At 55.1% G+C, this 14,731-nt stretch overlaps 4 protein-coding genes across 8 annotated transcripts in view; 3 read left to right on the top strand and 1 right to left on the bottom strand.

Annotated features, from left to right (window-relative positions):
- Window positions 1-14,731, bottom strand: part of NDUFA2 (NADH:ubiquinone oxidoreductase subunit A2) — a 346,452-nt gene that overhangs the window by 312,905 nt on the left and 18,816 nt on the right. The gene's annotated exons all lie outside the window — the stretch shown is intronic.
- On the top strand, window positions 285-9,605 carry STING1 (stimulator of interferon response cGAMP interactor 1). 3 transcript variants are annotated; one of them, XM_061456541.1, is made up of 6 exons: window positions 294-756; window positions 1,339-1,513; window positions 2,554-2,662; window positions 2,817-3,055; window positions 4,525-4,711; window positions 9,418-9,605. In XM_061456541.1, the coding sequence occupies exons 1-6, from the start codon at window positions 383-385 to the stop codon at window positions 9,504-9,506; spliced, it is 1,173 nt and encodes a 390-aa protein (XP_061312525.1). In that variant the 5' UTR covers window positions 294-382; the 3' UTR covers window positions 9,507-9,605. The 3 variants fall into 3 exon arrangements, with proteins under 3 accessions (XP_061312526.1, XP_061312525.1, XP_061312524.1); XM_061456540.1 differs by lacking the exon at window positions 9,418-9,605 and adding an exon at window positions 5,623-6,069 and having other exon boundaries at window positions 421-756; XM_061456542.1 differs by lacking the exons at window positions 2,554-2,662; window positions 2,817-3,055; window positions 9,418-9,605 and adding an exon at window positions 5,623-6,069 and having other exon boundaries at window positions 285-756.
- Window positions 11,365-12,478, top strand: LOC133270929 (SLC35A4 upstream open reading frame protein). Its single transcript, XM_061456552.1, has 3 exons — window positions 11,365-11,472; window positions 11,572-11,670; window positions 11,785-12,478. The coding sequence occupies exons 1-3, from the start codon at window positions 11,458-11,460 to the stop codon at window positions 11,980-11,982; spliced, it is 312 nt and encodes a 103-aa protein (XP_061312536.1). The 5' UTR covers window positions 11,365-11,457; the 3' UTR covers window positions 11,983-12,478.
- SLC35A4 (solute carrier family 35 member A4) lies at window positions 12,535-14,213 on the top strand. The gene has a single exon (XM_061456543.1). It carries the CDS (start codon window positions 12,550-12,552, stop codon window positions 13,495-13,497), a length of 948 nt encoding a protein of 315 aa, XP_061312527.1. The 5' UTR covers window positions 12,535-12,549; the 3' UTR covers window positions 13,498-14,213.

Genomic DNA, 14,731 nt, shown 5'->3' with positions numbered 1-14,731 from the left:
GAGGGCTCTGCAGGTTTGATTGCTCCTTTCATTTTCATTTTCCGTGGTGCTGGGAAGTGCAGTTCCACTTGGGGCACCACGAGCTTGCTAAGGCGCTCCAGGTCTTTGTGTGCAGCAGCAGCCACCCAGGCTGGAGCACAGCCCATGAACCCAGGTGCAGGAAGCCCAGGCAGCAGCTGGTAGCGGCTGAGGTGAGTACAACAAGGAGCACTCACTGCTCCCCCAGGCCCTGTGGCTGCAGAGCAGGAAGAGCTGGCATGAGGATGAGATTTGGGAGTGGGGTGGCCACCCAGGCCCTGCTTGCCATGCCCATTTGGGCACAGGGAGCTGCCCTGGGCAGCACACAAGGGAACCTCCCCTGAAGCAACTGCATTTCAGCAGTATGGAGAGGGCTCTGTTGCAAGCTTTGGGGTGCTCAGTGAGCGCTGGATGTTCGTGTGTCCCCCTTCTCCACTCCCCACAGTGGGTGCTGGGGACAGTGGTCACTGCTGACCCCTGCTCTCTGCCGCAGATGTCTCAGGGACCGTGGCGTCCTCAACACCACAGCACCCTGCTCATCCCCAGGGCGCGGGGAAGCAGAGCACAGGGCGCCGTGTACCTGCTCCTGGCTGTGTGTGCCGCAGCGCTGTACCTGACTGGGGAGCCCCTCGTGCCCACCGCCCGCAGCCTCACCTGCCACTTTCTGGCGCTGCAGATCGGGGTGCTGCTCAAGGGCACCTGCTACCTGGCAGAGGAGATCTTCCACCTCCAGTCCAGGTGAGACAGCCTGGCAGGGGTTCCATCCCAGGCTTCAGGGCCACCCTGGGGACAAGGGCATAGCCTCTGGACGCTGGGGAGGCATCTGGCCCTCTCTCCCGCTTGTGCCCTCTGTGGCATCGGTCTGCTGAGCCCCAGCAGCACACACTGCTCTCCATCAGCCTGCTCTCTCTCTCATCTTCCTCCCTTTCTTTCCCCATCTCCTATCTGCCCAGCTCCCATCCAGCATGGACCTGACCTTTCCTCTCTTCTCCTCTCCTCTGGTAGGTCCCCAGTGTGCCCTTCCCCTGTGTAAGACCTCAGCCCCCAGCCTCTGCCTACCACTCTGTACTGGTGGGCGTGGAACTGTTGGAGATAGTCTTCCCTTGCTGTCCAGTGTGACACTGCATCTGCTCCCCTCTGACGCGCATGGGTGCTGCAAGTGACCCAAGCTCTGTCAGGGCTGAAGGCACCCGGTGTACACTGAGCAGGGTCTCACAGGGCTCCAGAAGTCAGCAGCAGTGGCAGGGAGTGGGAGCATCCCCTGGCCAGTGCCCCATGTGCTGCAGTGGCTGCTATCTCCTGTCTCCCTGTCCCCTGCAGGCACCGCGGCAGTTTCTGGAGGGTGCTGAGAGCCTGCTTCCCGCTGCGCTGGCCCACACTGCTCCTCTGCACCTTAGCATATGTGTCTCTTCTCGATGAAGACAGGCAGAAGCTTGGCCTCCACCTCAGCCTGGCTGCCCTGTGCCATCTCCTCAGCCTCACCCTGGGGCTTCACGTAAGGCACCAACACCTCTGACCTGACTGACTACCCAGGGAGCACTTTGAGCCCTAAGCAGTGGTGGGGGCACAAGGCCCAGGTCTGTGCAGCCCCTGCACATACAGCCCATCCACTTCCTGCCCCACAGCAGGAGAAACACTCTCATCAGCTCAGCCCTGAAGGGCTGATCTCTTCAACCCTATGCTGCCATGCTATAGGCAGGAGTTGCCAGGCTGCCTTTGAATGAGCACAGCCCTGCCAGGGTGCTGGCAGCAGCCCTCAACAGCCAGAGCCCCACTGACACAAAAACCCAGGTATTTTTTAATGTGCCAGTCAGGATGGTGCTTGAGGGAAAGGGTGGCTCTGTGGTGTCCAAAGGGTTCATTACAGGAGTGGGGTGTGGGCAGAGCCAAACTCCAGGTACCTCTTCAGCACTCCAGGGCTCTGCTTTACCCCAGCTGAGCTGGATGGGGAGAGGGATCATGTGGGTTCAGAAAGGTGTTTTGGGGACAGAACACCCATTTCCACCTAAATCATAGACTCACAGAATCAGACTGGTTTGTGCTGGAAGGGACCTTAAACTCATCCAGTTCCAACCCCCTGCCATGGGCAGGGACACCTTCCACTGGAGCAGCTTGCCCCAAGCCCTGTCCAACCTGGCCTTGAACACTGACAGGGATGGGGCAGCCACAGCTTCTCTGGGCACCCTGTGCCAGTGCCTCACCACCCTAATGAACACACAGAGCTGGCAGGAGCCACTGGTGGCCCTGGAAAACCCACTATCAGGTGGTGGAATGTCCCCTCTCAGATGCTGGAAACACTGGGCAGAGCCACAAATTGCAATGGGACACACAATCCCGATTGATGGTGCAGCCGGAAACATGCCCAACTTGCCCCAGCATCATCTGCCACATGTCCAGGGGCTGTGGTGGTGGAAGGGGCTGCAGGGAGCTCACCACTGGATCAATTTGCTCCCAATCCCTGCAGAGAACCAAGCATTGCAGAAAAGCCCAGGTGCTGCTTTCACCACACTTGCTCTGTCTTTGTTCCCTCTGCAGAAGCCCTCAGCAGTGGAGGTGTCCGAGATGTCCGAGAGGTCCAAGCAGAACGTCGCTCATGGACTTGCCTGGTCTTATTATATTGGGTACCTAAAAATAGTCCTGCCACGTACGTAGCTGTTTCCCTGCATTATCATGCCTAGAGATAGAAAAAGCTCCTAATAACAATCCTCCCACTTTTAGTGTTAGCAGGGAAATGGGGAACAAGGCAGAAAGAGCTGGACTCACACCAGGCCCCTCTGCCCCATGCTCTCTTCCACCAGGGCTGCAAAAGTCAATGGAGGAATTCAGCAGAGCCAACCCCAGCGTGCTGTCATGCAGGGAGACCTGGAAGCTCCACATCTTGGTCCCTCTGAGCTGTGATGTTTGTGATGACCTGGAGAAAGCTGACAGCAACATCCAGTACCTGACAGACCTCACGGAAACCACTCTGACCCGAGCTGGCACCAAAAACAGGGTCTACAAACACAGCCTCTATGCCATCAGGGATGAAGATAACAAGGTATTGAGTGCAGCGTCAGGCCAGTGGTCAGCATGCATCAGCCCAAAGGTCCTCCTGGCCTAGACCCTGGCCCAGAAGCAGCCGTAAGGGCAGGACAGTGTCCCCTCTTCTCTTAGACACTCCCAGCTTTCAGCAGGCTTCTGTGAGATGGAGAGGTCCTGGTCAATGAAGCCCATCTGCACACATTCCTGCTGACTGCCTCCTCCCAGGCTCAGCCCTTTCAGGGATGTTGGGCTCACTTAACTCCTCCTGGAGCACATGTGAGTCCAGAAAGCAGCAGAGACCAGAGCACAAAGCAGCAGCTGTGGGGTACAGAGCAGCACTTCCCATGGTACAAGTGAATATTTCTGTTGTGAAGACGTGCTTGAAGATGTCTGTGTGAGTCATTACATCATTTGACTCCCAATGGCCCAGTCACCTCTTTTTCAGGCTGATAAGCCCTAAATCCCTTCATCTCACACTGCACTCATCTCCTTCCACATCTCCAGGCAGTTGGGCCTCTGTGGAGGAAGGAACACTGGTCTTGCTGACACAGCCATGGATCGAAGTGTTGGCAGAGCAATGCTTCCCAACTGGGTCCCCCTAATTGGCCTTTTGCTGGTGCCTGAGCACTGAGTTGCTGCCTGCAGGGGCTCCAGAGCCACTTTCTAGCCCTGCTTCTGGGAAAGTGCACTCAGCATCAGGCTTTTCCTGCCACAATGCACACACTGATGCTGTATTTCATCTGCCAGCCTCCTGCTGAGTCACTCGCCTCCAAGTGAGCTCCAGCAGCTCTGCAGCCTGGACCTGTCCCGACTCTCTGTGTGCTGTCAATAAAACCCACACCTTGGCACCAGCACTGGGTCACTGGGGCATCTCCCTCCAAAAGCTGGAAGCTCTTTCTACAATTTACCCAGGCATCCCTTCCCTCTTCATTCTAATACTTTATTAAACTTTCCAGTTTACCCAGTATAAGACTTACTGGCAACCCTGCTCCTCCTTGGAATTCTTACGGCTTTAAAAAATCTCATTTGTTTGATCAGCCTCCTAGCTGTGCATTCATCTTGCCAGTGTTTATCCTCTTCTCCATTCTCCTGTGCTCCATTAGGATGCTCAGACTTCCACTTGTCCAGCAGAGAAGCCACAGAGAAGGTGTGATCAGACAGTTCCAACATCCTGCCACAGACAGGGACACCTTCCACTAGAGCAACTTGCTCCAAGCCCCTGTGTCCAACCTGGCTTTGAACACTGCCAGGGATGGGGCAGCCACAGCTTCTCTGGGCACCCTGTGCCAGTGCCTCAGCACCCTCACAGGGAAGAACTTCTGCCTAAGAGCTCGTCTCAACCTCCCATTAGTCCAGCACACAGCACCAGGGCAGGGCAGGTTGCTGCTGAGGTGTCTTGAGGGTTCTGCCCAGCACCAGGGTCCCCTGGCAGCCCTTTGCTGGGTGTTTGGCTCTCCTGCCCTCATGTCTTTTTCTTCCCTTCAGCTCTGGCACTGTGCAGTGGAATATGCCACCCCGCTGCAGTCCCTCTACACCATGTCCCAGGATGAGTGTGCTGCCTTCAGCCGGGAGGACCGCCTGGAACAGGCCAAGATTTTCTACAGGACCTTGGAGGAGATCCTGAAATGCTCCAAGGAGTGCGCGGGTACCTACCGGCTCATTGCCTATGAGGGTGAGTGAGGAGGCAGGAGGGTGCCCACATGGTGGCTGTGCTCTCCCAGCCCTTGAGTGAAGTCAGATCAGGGCAAACAAGGGGAAGTGGGCCATGGAGGTGCTGCGAGGGCTGGAGCAGCTCTGCTCTGGAGCCAGGCTGACAGAGCTGGGCTGGGTCAGCCTGGAGAAGAGAAGGCTTAAGGGGATACCTCAGAGCACCTCCAGTGCCTAAAGGGGCTACAGGAAACCTGGACAGGGGCTTTGGACAAGGGCCTGCAGGGACAGGACAGGGGGAATGGCTTTAACCTGCCAGAGGGGAGACTGAGATGAGCTTTTAGGCAGAAGCTCTTCCCTGTAAGGGTGCTGAGGCGCTGGCACAGAGTGCCCAGAGAAGCTGTGGCTGCCCCATCCCTGGCAGTGTTCAAGGCCAGGTTGGACAGGGCTTGGAGCAGCCTGCTCTAGTGAAAGGTGTCCCTGCCCGTGGCAGGGGGCTGGAGCTGGATGAGCTTTAAGGTCACTTCAATCCAAACCTGTCTGGGATTCTGGGAGTCCAGGAGTCCAGGAGCGACTATTTCCCTCTCATCTTCCTTTCATTTCCCTTCTCCACACCTCCAGAACAGCAGGGCCTGACAACAGCTTTGTGCTTCTTGCTGAAGTGAACCTCATTGTTTTTCAGAGGAAATTCAGGTCTCTCCCTGAAGGGGAGAAGCATTTCTATTCAGCGAGCTAGTTCCCACCACAACATGGTGCCTTGTATTTCACTCTCCTTCCTATACTTTGTCTTTTAACTTCTCTCTTCTGAGAAGCTGAAAGGAGGAAGCAAGAACTATGTTTTGACTTCCCAGGGAATCCTGTGTATGCAGAAACTGCTCTCTGCTCACCCCCCTGTCTTGGGCTGACCAGTGAAAGTGTGTTCTCTTTCTGTTCCAGAGACAGGAGAAGCAGAGCCCCATTTCTTGTCCAAAGAGATCCTGTGGCACCTCCAGCAGCAGCACTGTGAGGAGTACACAGTGCAGGAGGAGAACATCCCCCACACCCCATCCACCACCCTCGACTCAGCAGAGCTCAGCCTTCAGATCAGCAGCTCAGACCTGCCACAGGCACTGCGAAGTGATGGCTTCTAAAGCACCTAAAGCACTGCCCCAGCCCCTTTCTCCTGCAGCAATTGCTGCCCATGGCAGTGAGCCCCAGCCTCCTGCAGGAACTGCCCACCAAAGCCTCCTGTGCATCATGGTTACTGGAAACTGCTGCCTCAAACCACAGCCCTGTGACACGCTTTCTATCTTCATTATGTCCATCTCATACAGTCATCTGTGAATGTTTGGGTTTGGTTTCAGTCTGCTTTGATTTGTGTCATATAAAGCATTTTCCTCTGGGCAAGTTGTGTTAATCCCAAATCTCCGGTATGATGTGCAGCCTGCCCTCGGTGATCCTGTGGTGCTAGATAGGTCTTTGGAAATCCCAGCCACGAGTGTGGATGTGTGTGCTGGGTCCAATACGTCCTTCCACCCTGGCTTCACTAATCTCATGGTTGCTGCAGGCACAAGGACTACATGCAGGACTTAAGGGCACTCTCCAGCCTCATGAATCCACTGTGTGCTTACACACAGCCTCAATTCCACCCATTTGGGATGTGGAGGACTTGCACTGTCTTGACAACTGGTGGTCCAAAATGCCAGAAACCTCCCTGCCTTTGCTCCATCCAGTAATTTCCATGCCCACATTGCTCCCAAGCACCCCAGAGAAGTGTTTCTCCAGGCCCAAAGGACTTGCCAGACCTCTGGAGCTCTGGGAAAAGTGCAGGGTGCAGTCCTGGGACAACATTCATGGGGGTTTAGGTGCAAGATATCCCATGTCTGAGCTGCTCAGCCCTCTGTGCTTGAGGGTGAGATGTCCCCAACAAGTCCAGCAAGGCAGGCCCTCCCTATTAGGGCCTCAGCTGGTCAGGCAGAAGCAGGACAGGGGACAGAACCTGCTCCAGAGGGACTGCCAGGGCCAAGGAAGTGGCCAAGAAACACAGTCCCCATGGTCAGCTGCTGCCAGAAGTCTTCCCAGCTGGGGAGACAGCAAAATCCCAAAGGGGCTCCAAGAAACCTGGAGAGGGGCTTTGGACAAGGGCCTGTAGGGACAAGACAAGGGGAACGGCTTTAACCTGCCAGAGGGGAGATTGAGATGAGCTCTTAGGCAGAAGCTCTTCCCTGTGAGGGTGCTGAGGCGCTGGCACAGGGTGCCCAGAGAAGCTGTGGCTGCCCCATCCCTGGCAGTGTTCAAGGAAGTTTGGATGGGGCTTGGAGCAACCTGATCTAGTGAAAAGTGTCCCTGCCCGTGGCACGGGGTTGGAGCTGAATGAGCTTTAAGGTCCCTTCCAACCCAAACCAGTCTGACACTCTGTGATTTCAGCCACTGCTGAGACAACTGCAGTTCCTTCTGCATCTCCTGAACTTTCCCAGGATAAAACTGCTCTTAGCTGGCAGCTGCCCCTCAGCACAGCACCCCGGGTGAGTATCAGCCACATGCATGTGGCAGAACATGGTGGGAGATGCCTCTCCCCAGCTCCAAGCTTTCAGAGGAGATTTGGCTGCATGTTGGTCCTGCTGGGAGTGGGAATTGGAACCCATTTCAGGACTCAGTAAAACCTTAATCTGCAGCATAATCCCTGGGCGCTGCATCTGTGCAGGAGACAAAACCGGCAGATGAAAGGGCTGTTAAGGGAGGGTTTGTGACAGCAAAGACCAAGAGCCAGCTCCTTTCAGCCCGGTGGCTTGCAGAGGTGATGGGGATCTTTGCCAAGGCCTCCAGGATGTGCAGAGTGCCCGGTTCTGCATTGGCCAGAGAGGGAGAGGGGAAAACTGCTGCTGCAGGGGAGGGACCTCCTGCTCCTGGTAGAAGACACATACCCCGGGGTGCAGGGAGCAGAGTGATGCTCCTGAGGGGACAGGGCATGGTCCTGATCCCCACATCCTGTTTCGGAGCAGTGTTCCAAGGGCACAGAGCTAACGCTGTGGGTACCTCCTGAGACTCAGGATAAACGTGTGGCATCAGGGCTGAGCTCAGAACACAGGAACAGCCAGAAGCAGCAGCGTGGTCTTGCAACATCTTCCTCCAGCACTGCTCCAGAGCCTGTGTAGCTCTTCCCTTCCCTCAGGATGAAGGAGAAGCACCAGGGAGCAGCAGACCCACACCCCAGCCAAAGGCAGGGAGCAGCAATGCCACCACAGCTCAGTCAGGTGAGCTGAGCAGGTCCGAGGTCCATCACCCAGTAACAGGCAGGTCCACGGTCAAGTTCTCAGTGGATGTCCGGGTGAGCGAGGCACAGAGTGAGGCACAGCATGGCTGCACCCTCCCTGCAGCCAGGGCTCAGCTGGGGTGCCAAGGACAAGGCTTCTCACACCCTTTCCTCACGTCTTTGCTGTTCTTCCACCAGGCTTTGTTAGTACCATTCGGATGTAAAGCCCAGCTCCTGCTCATTTGCAACCAAAGGACCAGCCCTAGGCATCCTTTCTGAAGCATGCTTTGCTCTTTGCTCCTTTTGGGCATAAGAAATCACTATGAACTGCCCGTAGCAATCCATCCTGCTCTACACAGCAAAGAGCCTTATTTTTTAACCTCAGAGTGGCTGATACGTGTGTTGTCTCCAAGCCCCACTGCAGAGCAGCCGCTTGGGCTTTTACCATGAAAGACAAAGTGACCAGTTCTGCACGACATACGTGTGCCTGTTACAAGAGTGTCTTTACTCCTGCACTTGTATGTCTTCCCCTTTCCCTGGGATGAGAAGCCAGAAGTGCAGCCTGACCTGCCATATGCACAAATACAGCAATTGTCTGGGTCAGGCAGATGGGGAAGATGGAGAAAAAATGGTCTGAATTTGTGGTTTTTGAATGGTGAATTTAGGAATTATGGAGTTTGCACCCCCCTTACTGCCAAAAATCCCTCTGAACTCTCTCTCTGGAAAGATGTGTGTATTATCACTGCACTGGAAGACCCAGAAATTTTCAGGCTGACTCAAGCTAGATGGACTCTCAGTTCCATGTAAAAGACAGGGATGGAGCTCAAAGCTGCCATGCCCTTGTTAGGTTGAGGATGGGAAATGCTTTTGGCTCAGGAGCCATTTCCATCCCACACAGCCATGGTGGGAGGCAGGAGCACTGGGCACTCATCACGAGCCTGGTGTCAACACATGAGCATCCTTTGGGAGGGTGAACACATTGTGCAGGAGGCTGCTGAAAGCAGAGCAGCACCTCTAAGAAGTCCCTTTGTGACTCTGGATCACAAAGACTAGAAAGGAGAGCTCCTCTGCTTCCATTTTACTGCTGGGTTTGGGGCTGAGAGGTCAGTGTCTGTATAACTACTGAGCAGGTCCCTGTAAATATAGGCACCATCATCAGTGCTAATTTCAAGAACTATTGGCAATTAAAAGATGCCTCACAGCATCCAGCTTCCTGCTTCTTTAAATGGCACAAAACCAGTGATGGAGCATCAGCAGAGACATTTCCCTCCTGGTTTTAATCAGCTGCTTTGGAGAATAAGGAATGGTCTCATGTGACCACTAGTGACTGCATCGTTTGCTGTGCCCCTGCTCTGGCATGCTCTGTGTGAGAGGCACAATCGTTTGGGAGCAAAAACCATCATCTAGCTCTTCTGGGAAATATCCTCCATATTCGTGCTGGTTTGTGATGGATGCTGGCACCTCAGACCTACAAGTGTTTTGTGTTGCTTCTGATCCAGTGCTAAACAGCAAGAAAACTGTAGAGACCTTTTGTTGTTCAACAACAAACTGCGGCCTTTATTGCCAACTGGTACCTTCAGTCTGGTGACTCCTCTCGGCTGGCTTCACACCTGACGTTCCTCTCGAACATGTCTAGTAAAACCGCATCTTCTGCTTGTGAGGTCGGTGACTGGTCCACCCTTCACGAGGAACCAGCTCCGTGAGCAGCAACCATCGTTCAACAGGGCTGTGCTGCCCTCAAGTGTTGCTTTTTAACCACATCCCAGTTCTCAGCCTGCACCAAGTTGTGCTTTTCCGGTTTTATAGTTGTGCTCCAAGAAAGGCCCTTAATTCACACCAAGTATTCTCATTTCACCTTTCGTGTAGAAGTCCTGTTTGAAAAGTGGGTTGGTGTGAAGGGCTGAGGGAAATGGCTCCCTCATGCCTAGTGCTACAACTTCTCATGCTGCAAAGCAAAGCAGACAGTGCTTGGGATGTCAGTGAGGGATGGACTCACATCTCTTGGATTTATACTGGCTAGGAGTTAACTGCCTCTGCTTCCTGCTGCAACTGCTACTGCCTCCAAGGTCCCTTTCATTGCCTCTTCCCAGTGGCTCAGTGTGAGCAGGGTAATACCTGCAGGGAATGTGCCTAAATTCAAGTTAATATATAAACATACATATTATACATTATTATAGCATTATATATTGTATTATATATAATAGTATGTATTTTATATATACTTTATAAATTAAATGAGCACCAGCAGCAGTCCGGAAGCCCTCACAGGGCTGTCTCAATGCTCGGGCATGCTGCCTGGTTTAGCGCGCAGTTCTGCCTGAAAAGTCACACCTTCAGATCCTTAAGCCTTTACATCCATTGGGATAACATATATGTCAACCTCTATATCCCGATTTCTAATTAAAGTCAGCCAAGCATCTGAAATCTTCATTTCAAACGTGCACTTCTCATTCCTGCCTCTAGCTCTGTAGTGCCTGTTTCCCAAGCTGAAAGTGCTGCAGTTCACGTCTCACTGGCATCTTCTGCGATGTGTTAGATGTGGTCCCCAGCACAACTGTGAGGTGCTTAGGTCTCACAGAAAGGGGAACAGACAATGGGAAAACAACCTAAAGCCCCAAGAGGGGATGAAGGGTTAATCTGGGGTGCCAGGCTGGGTCACAGTTGGCTCAGGGGTGCACAGGGTGCCTTCTAGTGGCAGTTCTTTACTAACCCAAGCCTCTTAGCAGAGAGAGAACTGCAGCTCCAGTCTTTAGGTAGTAACTTGAAGGTTTTAGGGGGTCACTTTTGTCCTTTCCTCATCCCCAGTGGTGCTGGGGTTTGCAGGAGAAGCAGGAGCCAGCCCGCTGCTGCCATCACCACCGAGTGTCCCCATACTCAGCCAGTGTAGCTCGAAGCTGCTCAGGGCAGGAGTGACGCTGCTGACCATGGATCTGTGCCCAGCCAAAGGGCTCTGACATCCGAGCTGCTATGACCACAGAGGAAGGAGCCCCCAGAGGTGCCTGCGCAAACACATCCTGCTCCCGGAAGGAAAGGGAGAGAATGAGGGTGTGACGTGTTGTCTCCTTTTCCTGTGTCTGGTGCTGCCCCTGGGCTGGACACTGCCTCATGAAGCCAGGCACTGTTACCTCTTTAGCAGGAAAGAGCCAGGCGCCATTGCCTCCACCTCTTGCTATTGGGCAAAGGATGGCTGTCTTGTCCTGGGGCCAGGGCAGGGATCGTGAGGCACAGGATAAGGTATCACACTTGGAATCCAACATGTGCCGCCATTTCTACTTGACACCAACACCAGACTGCGCTGCTGCCCACCAGGCCCACACCAGCTCCTCCCGGGCGCTCCTTCCTCATCATCAGCCACCACTGGACGCCTCTGAGGGAAGGCGGCGCTCCCGCCATCACGCCGGCAGCCAGCCAGACCCCGCCTCGCCCCAAGATGGCGCCGGGCGGGCCGGCTGCGGGAAGGGCGCGTAGGTGTCACCGCCCTCTCCAGCAGCCAATCAACGTCCGGCAGCGCATGCGCGGCGGGTGGTGCCTGTGCTAAGATGGCGGACGATAAGGTGAGTGGAGCGGGGTGGCGGGAGCGGCCTGCCTAGGGCTGAGGTAGCGTTGTGTTGTCCCTCCCGTCGCCTCGCATCGGCCTTCGTGTTCCCCCTCAGGACTCGCTGCCGAAGCTGAAGGACCTCGCCTTCCTGAAGGACCAGCTGGAGAGCCTGCAGCGCAGGGTGGAGGACGAGGTGCACGCAGGCGTGGGGCAGGTAACGCTCTCCCCCCCCGCCTGTGTGGTGCCTGGGGCCGGCCGGGCCCCGCTTCTGAGGGAAGCTGTGTCCCCTGCGCTGCCCGCCCGCCTCACTCTTGGCTCCTTTCCTCAGGATGGCTCTCTGCTGGCGTCGCCCTTCCTCAAAGGCTTCCTGGCAGGCTACCTGGTAGCCAAGCTCCGTTTCTCGGCTGTCCTGGGCTTCATGGTCGGGACCTGCACAGGGATATACGCTGCTCAGAACTACGCCGTGCCCAACGTGGAAAAGACAATCCGAGAATATGTCAGTTCCTTGAAAAAGGGCCGGGACTAACGAAGAGTCCCTTGGCAGCAGTGACTGTAGAACAGTGTTCCTTAGTTAGCAGGCACACGGGATTTCTAGGGCTGTCAGAGGCACGGCACGGCCACCGTTCTTTTCCACTGGAAAAGGGCTTTACACCACATCATTGCGAGACATCAGCAGGTCTGGTTATGGGGTATTTATTACTGTGGCAGCAGTGATCATTAACACACAGTAGCTTGGAAGCACCAGCAGCTCATGGTTCTCCAGCTGCTGTTAACCCTCACCTCTCTCCCCGTGCCCCTGCGGACTGAAGGGCTGCCTGTGACATGTCATCATGTTCACCACACATCCCTCCTGCTGAGCGCATGCTTTGCCTTAGGAACATGCTTGGTGTGGCTTCCAGGGGAAGCTTGTAGTTCTCTTCCTTATGAAAACCAAAATCATTCTTCTCTGCTGCATCGGAAATGTAGCAGGTAACGTCTTAATCAAGCTCATTAAATTCATGGTATTTAGTCTGTTCTTGAAAGTTTTAGGCTGCGAGTCTGTCTGGCCTCTCTGCACTGAGAGCAGCTCGCCCTTGCTGGCTACTGCTTGAAAATGGTGATGTTTGGTAATGCTGCTGCCTCTGCAAACTGGGTGCTCCAGAGGGGCCTGTGGGGACTGATGCTGCTCTTGTCTGTAGTCATATATGGCTCTCATGCCCCTCTCCTGACCCAGTGTAAGGTGGATGGGGTGATCCCCTTCAGCTCCACGTCTGTGGTGGTTCTTGTCGAGCTGACAAAGCTGGTGTTCTCCTTCCTGTTCCTGCTGACCTGGGACCGGGAGCTGCTGGGAGTCGCTGTGTCGTGGCACCACGTTGCCCCATTTGCCCTCTCTGCCCTGCTCTATGCTGCCAACAACAACCTGGTAGTTCACATGCAGCTCTTCATGGATCCCAGCACCTACCAGATCTTGAGTAACTTAAAGATCGTCAGCACCGCACTCCTCTACAGCCTCTTCCTACGCCAAAGACTCAGCATGCGCCAGTGGCTGGCTCTTCTGCTGCTAGTGGCTGCCGGAGTGAGCTACAGCTGTGGGGGCCTGCAGGACCCTGGCAGCCCCTCCGAGATGAAGCTGCACATCACACTGGTGGGCTTGGTGCTGATCTCGGTGTACTGCCTGATATCAGGCTTGTCTGCTGTCTACACAGAAGCCATCCTGAAGACCCAGGCGCTGCCTCTCAGCCTGCAGAACCTCTTCCTTTACTTCTTTGGGGTCCTGCTCAACTTGATCGGCTACTTCTGGAGCAGCACAGAGGACGGTTTCTTGGAGGGCTTCTCCTCCTGGGTGCTGGTGATCGTGGTCAGTCAGGCTTTGAATGGCTTGATCATGTCTGTGGTGATGAAGCACAGCAGTAACATCACCAGGCTCTTCATCATCTCCTGCTCTATCCTGGTCAATGCCCTCCTGTCTGTCACCCTCTTCAATCTGCAGCTCACTCTCCTCTTCTTCATTGCTGTCTTGTGCATCGGCCTCGCTGTTCACTTGTACTATGGGCTCACGTAGCTGCTGCCTTCCTGCCCTGCATGTGCCGGGGCAGCCTTTGGTTGTTCCTCAGGGGTGTTTGGTGCTGGTGCTGAAAGCACAGCAGTGCTCTGCCCATCGGCCTCCTAGCCCTTGTGATTGTGGGGAGTCACTACTGGTGGGTGCATGCACAAGAGTGCTGAGGATGAGAGTGCTCTGTCCCTGTTCCAGAGGGAAAGCTGTGCCCTGCTCCAGCTCTGTGCCTTGGGATTCCTGTGCAGTCATGCCCAGCCTCAAGGGTCCTGAGCCTCTGGTTTGTCTGGTATCTTGTGTTCTAAAGCTGTTTCCCCAGTGTATCCATCTCTTGTGCCTGTACTCCTGCAGCAGTTAGCTCTGCTGTGGGCTGCCAGACCAGCGTTGGTCTGATGCTGTTCCAGCTCCTGTGGATGGTGCTAATGCCAATCATCAGCATAAAGCTTCCTGCAGAGCCTCACAGTGTCTGGGGGCATCTCCCACCTCTTTCTCCAGCCCCTGGCTGAAGGGCTGCTGTCCTTAGGCTCCATTTCTCCTCCTCAAGTGTGGTGTTGCTGCTCTCTATGGAGCTGTTGGGGAATGGGGGGATGTGGGAACTGTGTCCCTTGCATCCCAAAAGGGAGACAGCACCCAAATTTGTACTGATGCTGTAGCTAGTGATTTCCTGGCATGCAGAAGTCACTGCTGGCTCTGGCTGGGGTTATTAAAGTTGTGGTACAACAGCACATGTGCGTGTCCTCCATGAAGGAAGCAGGTTTGCTTGGCAGAGGTTTGGGGCCAGGCACATGACGCTCATCAGCAAGGGGCAAATGCTTTATTCATGGAATCCCAGACTGGGATGGGTTGGGGGGGACCTTAAAGCTCATCTAGTTCCAGCCCACCAGCCCTCCCACCCTGCTTCTGCAGCCCCTGCTCCTGCAGCCTGTGCCCAGCAGCAGAGCAGGGTTTTCCCCGGGGGGCAGAAGGGTGAAGCGCTTTCCCCACAGCCCTTTTGCCAACAGCCGCCCTCCCTGGGGCCAGTTTTCCACAGGGAGCAGCCAGAGCAGGCAGGACAGGAGGCCTTACCCTGTGTAACCACTGGAGCTGGGGCTGGCCAGTCCCCTGGTATGAGGGCTGGTGATTCACTCAACGGAGGGGGCTGAGGTGTCAGGGTCTGCAGGGACACCAAACTGTCCCCGCAGCCCTGGGGTGCTGGCTGACGGTGTCTGTGTGGAGGCATCGGCTGATCCCATGCGCCTGGCAT

This window comes from Pezoporus flaviventris, unplaced genomic scaffold, assembly GCF_033815535.1.
Source record: "Pezoporus flaviventris isolate CSIRO_AGI_PZ_B2104156 unplaced genomic scaffold, CSIRO_AGI_Pfla_v1 ptg000023l, whole genome shotgun sequence".
In the NCBI taxonomy this organism is placed as follows: Eukaryota; Metazoa; Chordata; class Aves; order Psittaciformes; family Psittacidae; genus Pezoporus; species Pezoporus flaviventris.
The sequence above is the reverse complement of the archived record's forward strand: the minus strand, read 5'-3'. Positions and strand labels throughout refer to the sequence as shown.

What these genes read in the sequence shown, in the direction of transcription:
- LOC133270929 (XM_061456552.1), top strand. An exon ending in TGCACGCAGGCGTGGGGCAG is followed by an intron (nt 11,671 to 11,784) that starts GTAACGCTCTCC and finishes TCCTTTCCTCAG; the next exon opens with GATGGCTCTCTGCTGGCGTC.
- SLC35A4 (XM_061456543.1), top strand. Translation starts at nt 12,550, where the DNA reads ATGGTGATGTTTGGTAATGCTGCTGCCTCTGCAAACTGGGTGCTCCAG.
- STING1 (XM_061456541.1), top strand. Translation starts at nt 383, where the DNA reads ATGGAGAGGGCTCTGTTGCAAGCTTTGGGGTGCTCAGTGAGCGCTGGA. An exon ending in GCCTCACCCTGGGGCTTCAC is followed by an intron (nt 1,514 to 2,553) that starts GTAAGGCACCAA and finishes TTCCCTCTGCAG; the next exon opens with AAGCCCTCAGCAGTGGAGGT. An exon ending in CCTAAAAATAGTCCTGCCAC is followed by an intron (nt 2,663 to 2,816) that starts GTACGTAGCTGT and finishes CTCTTCCACCAG; the next exon opens with GGCTGCAAAAGTCAATGGAG.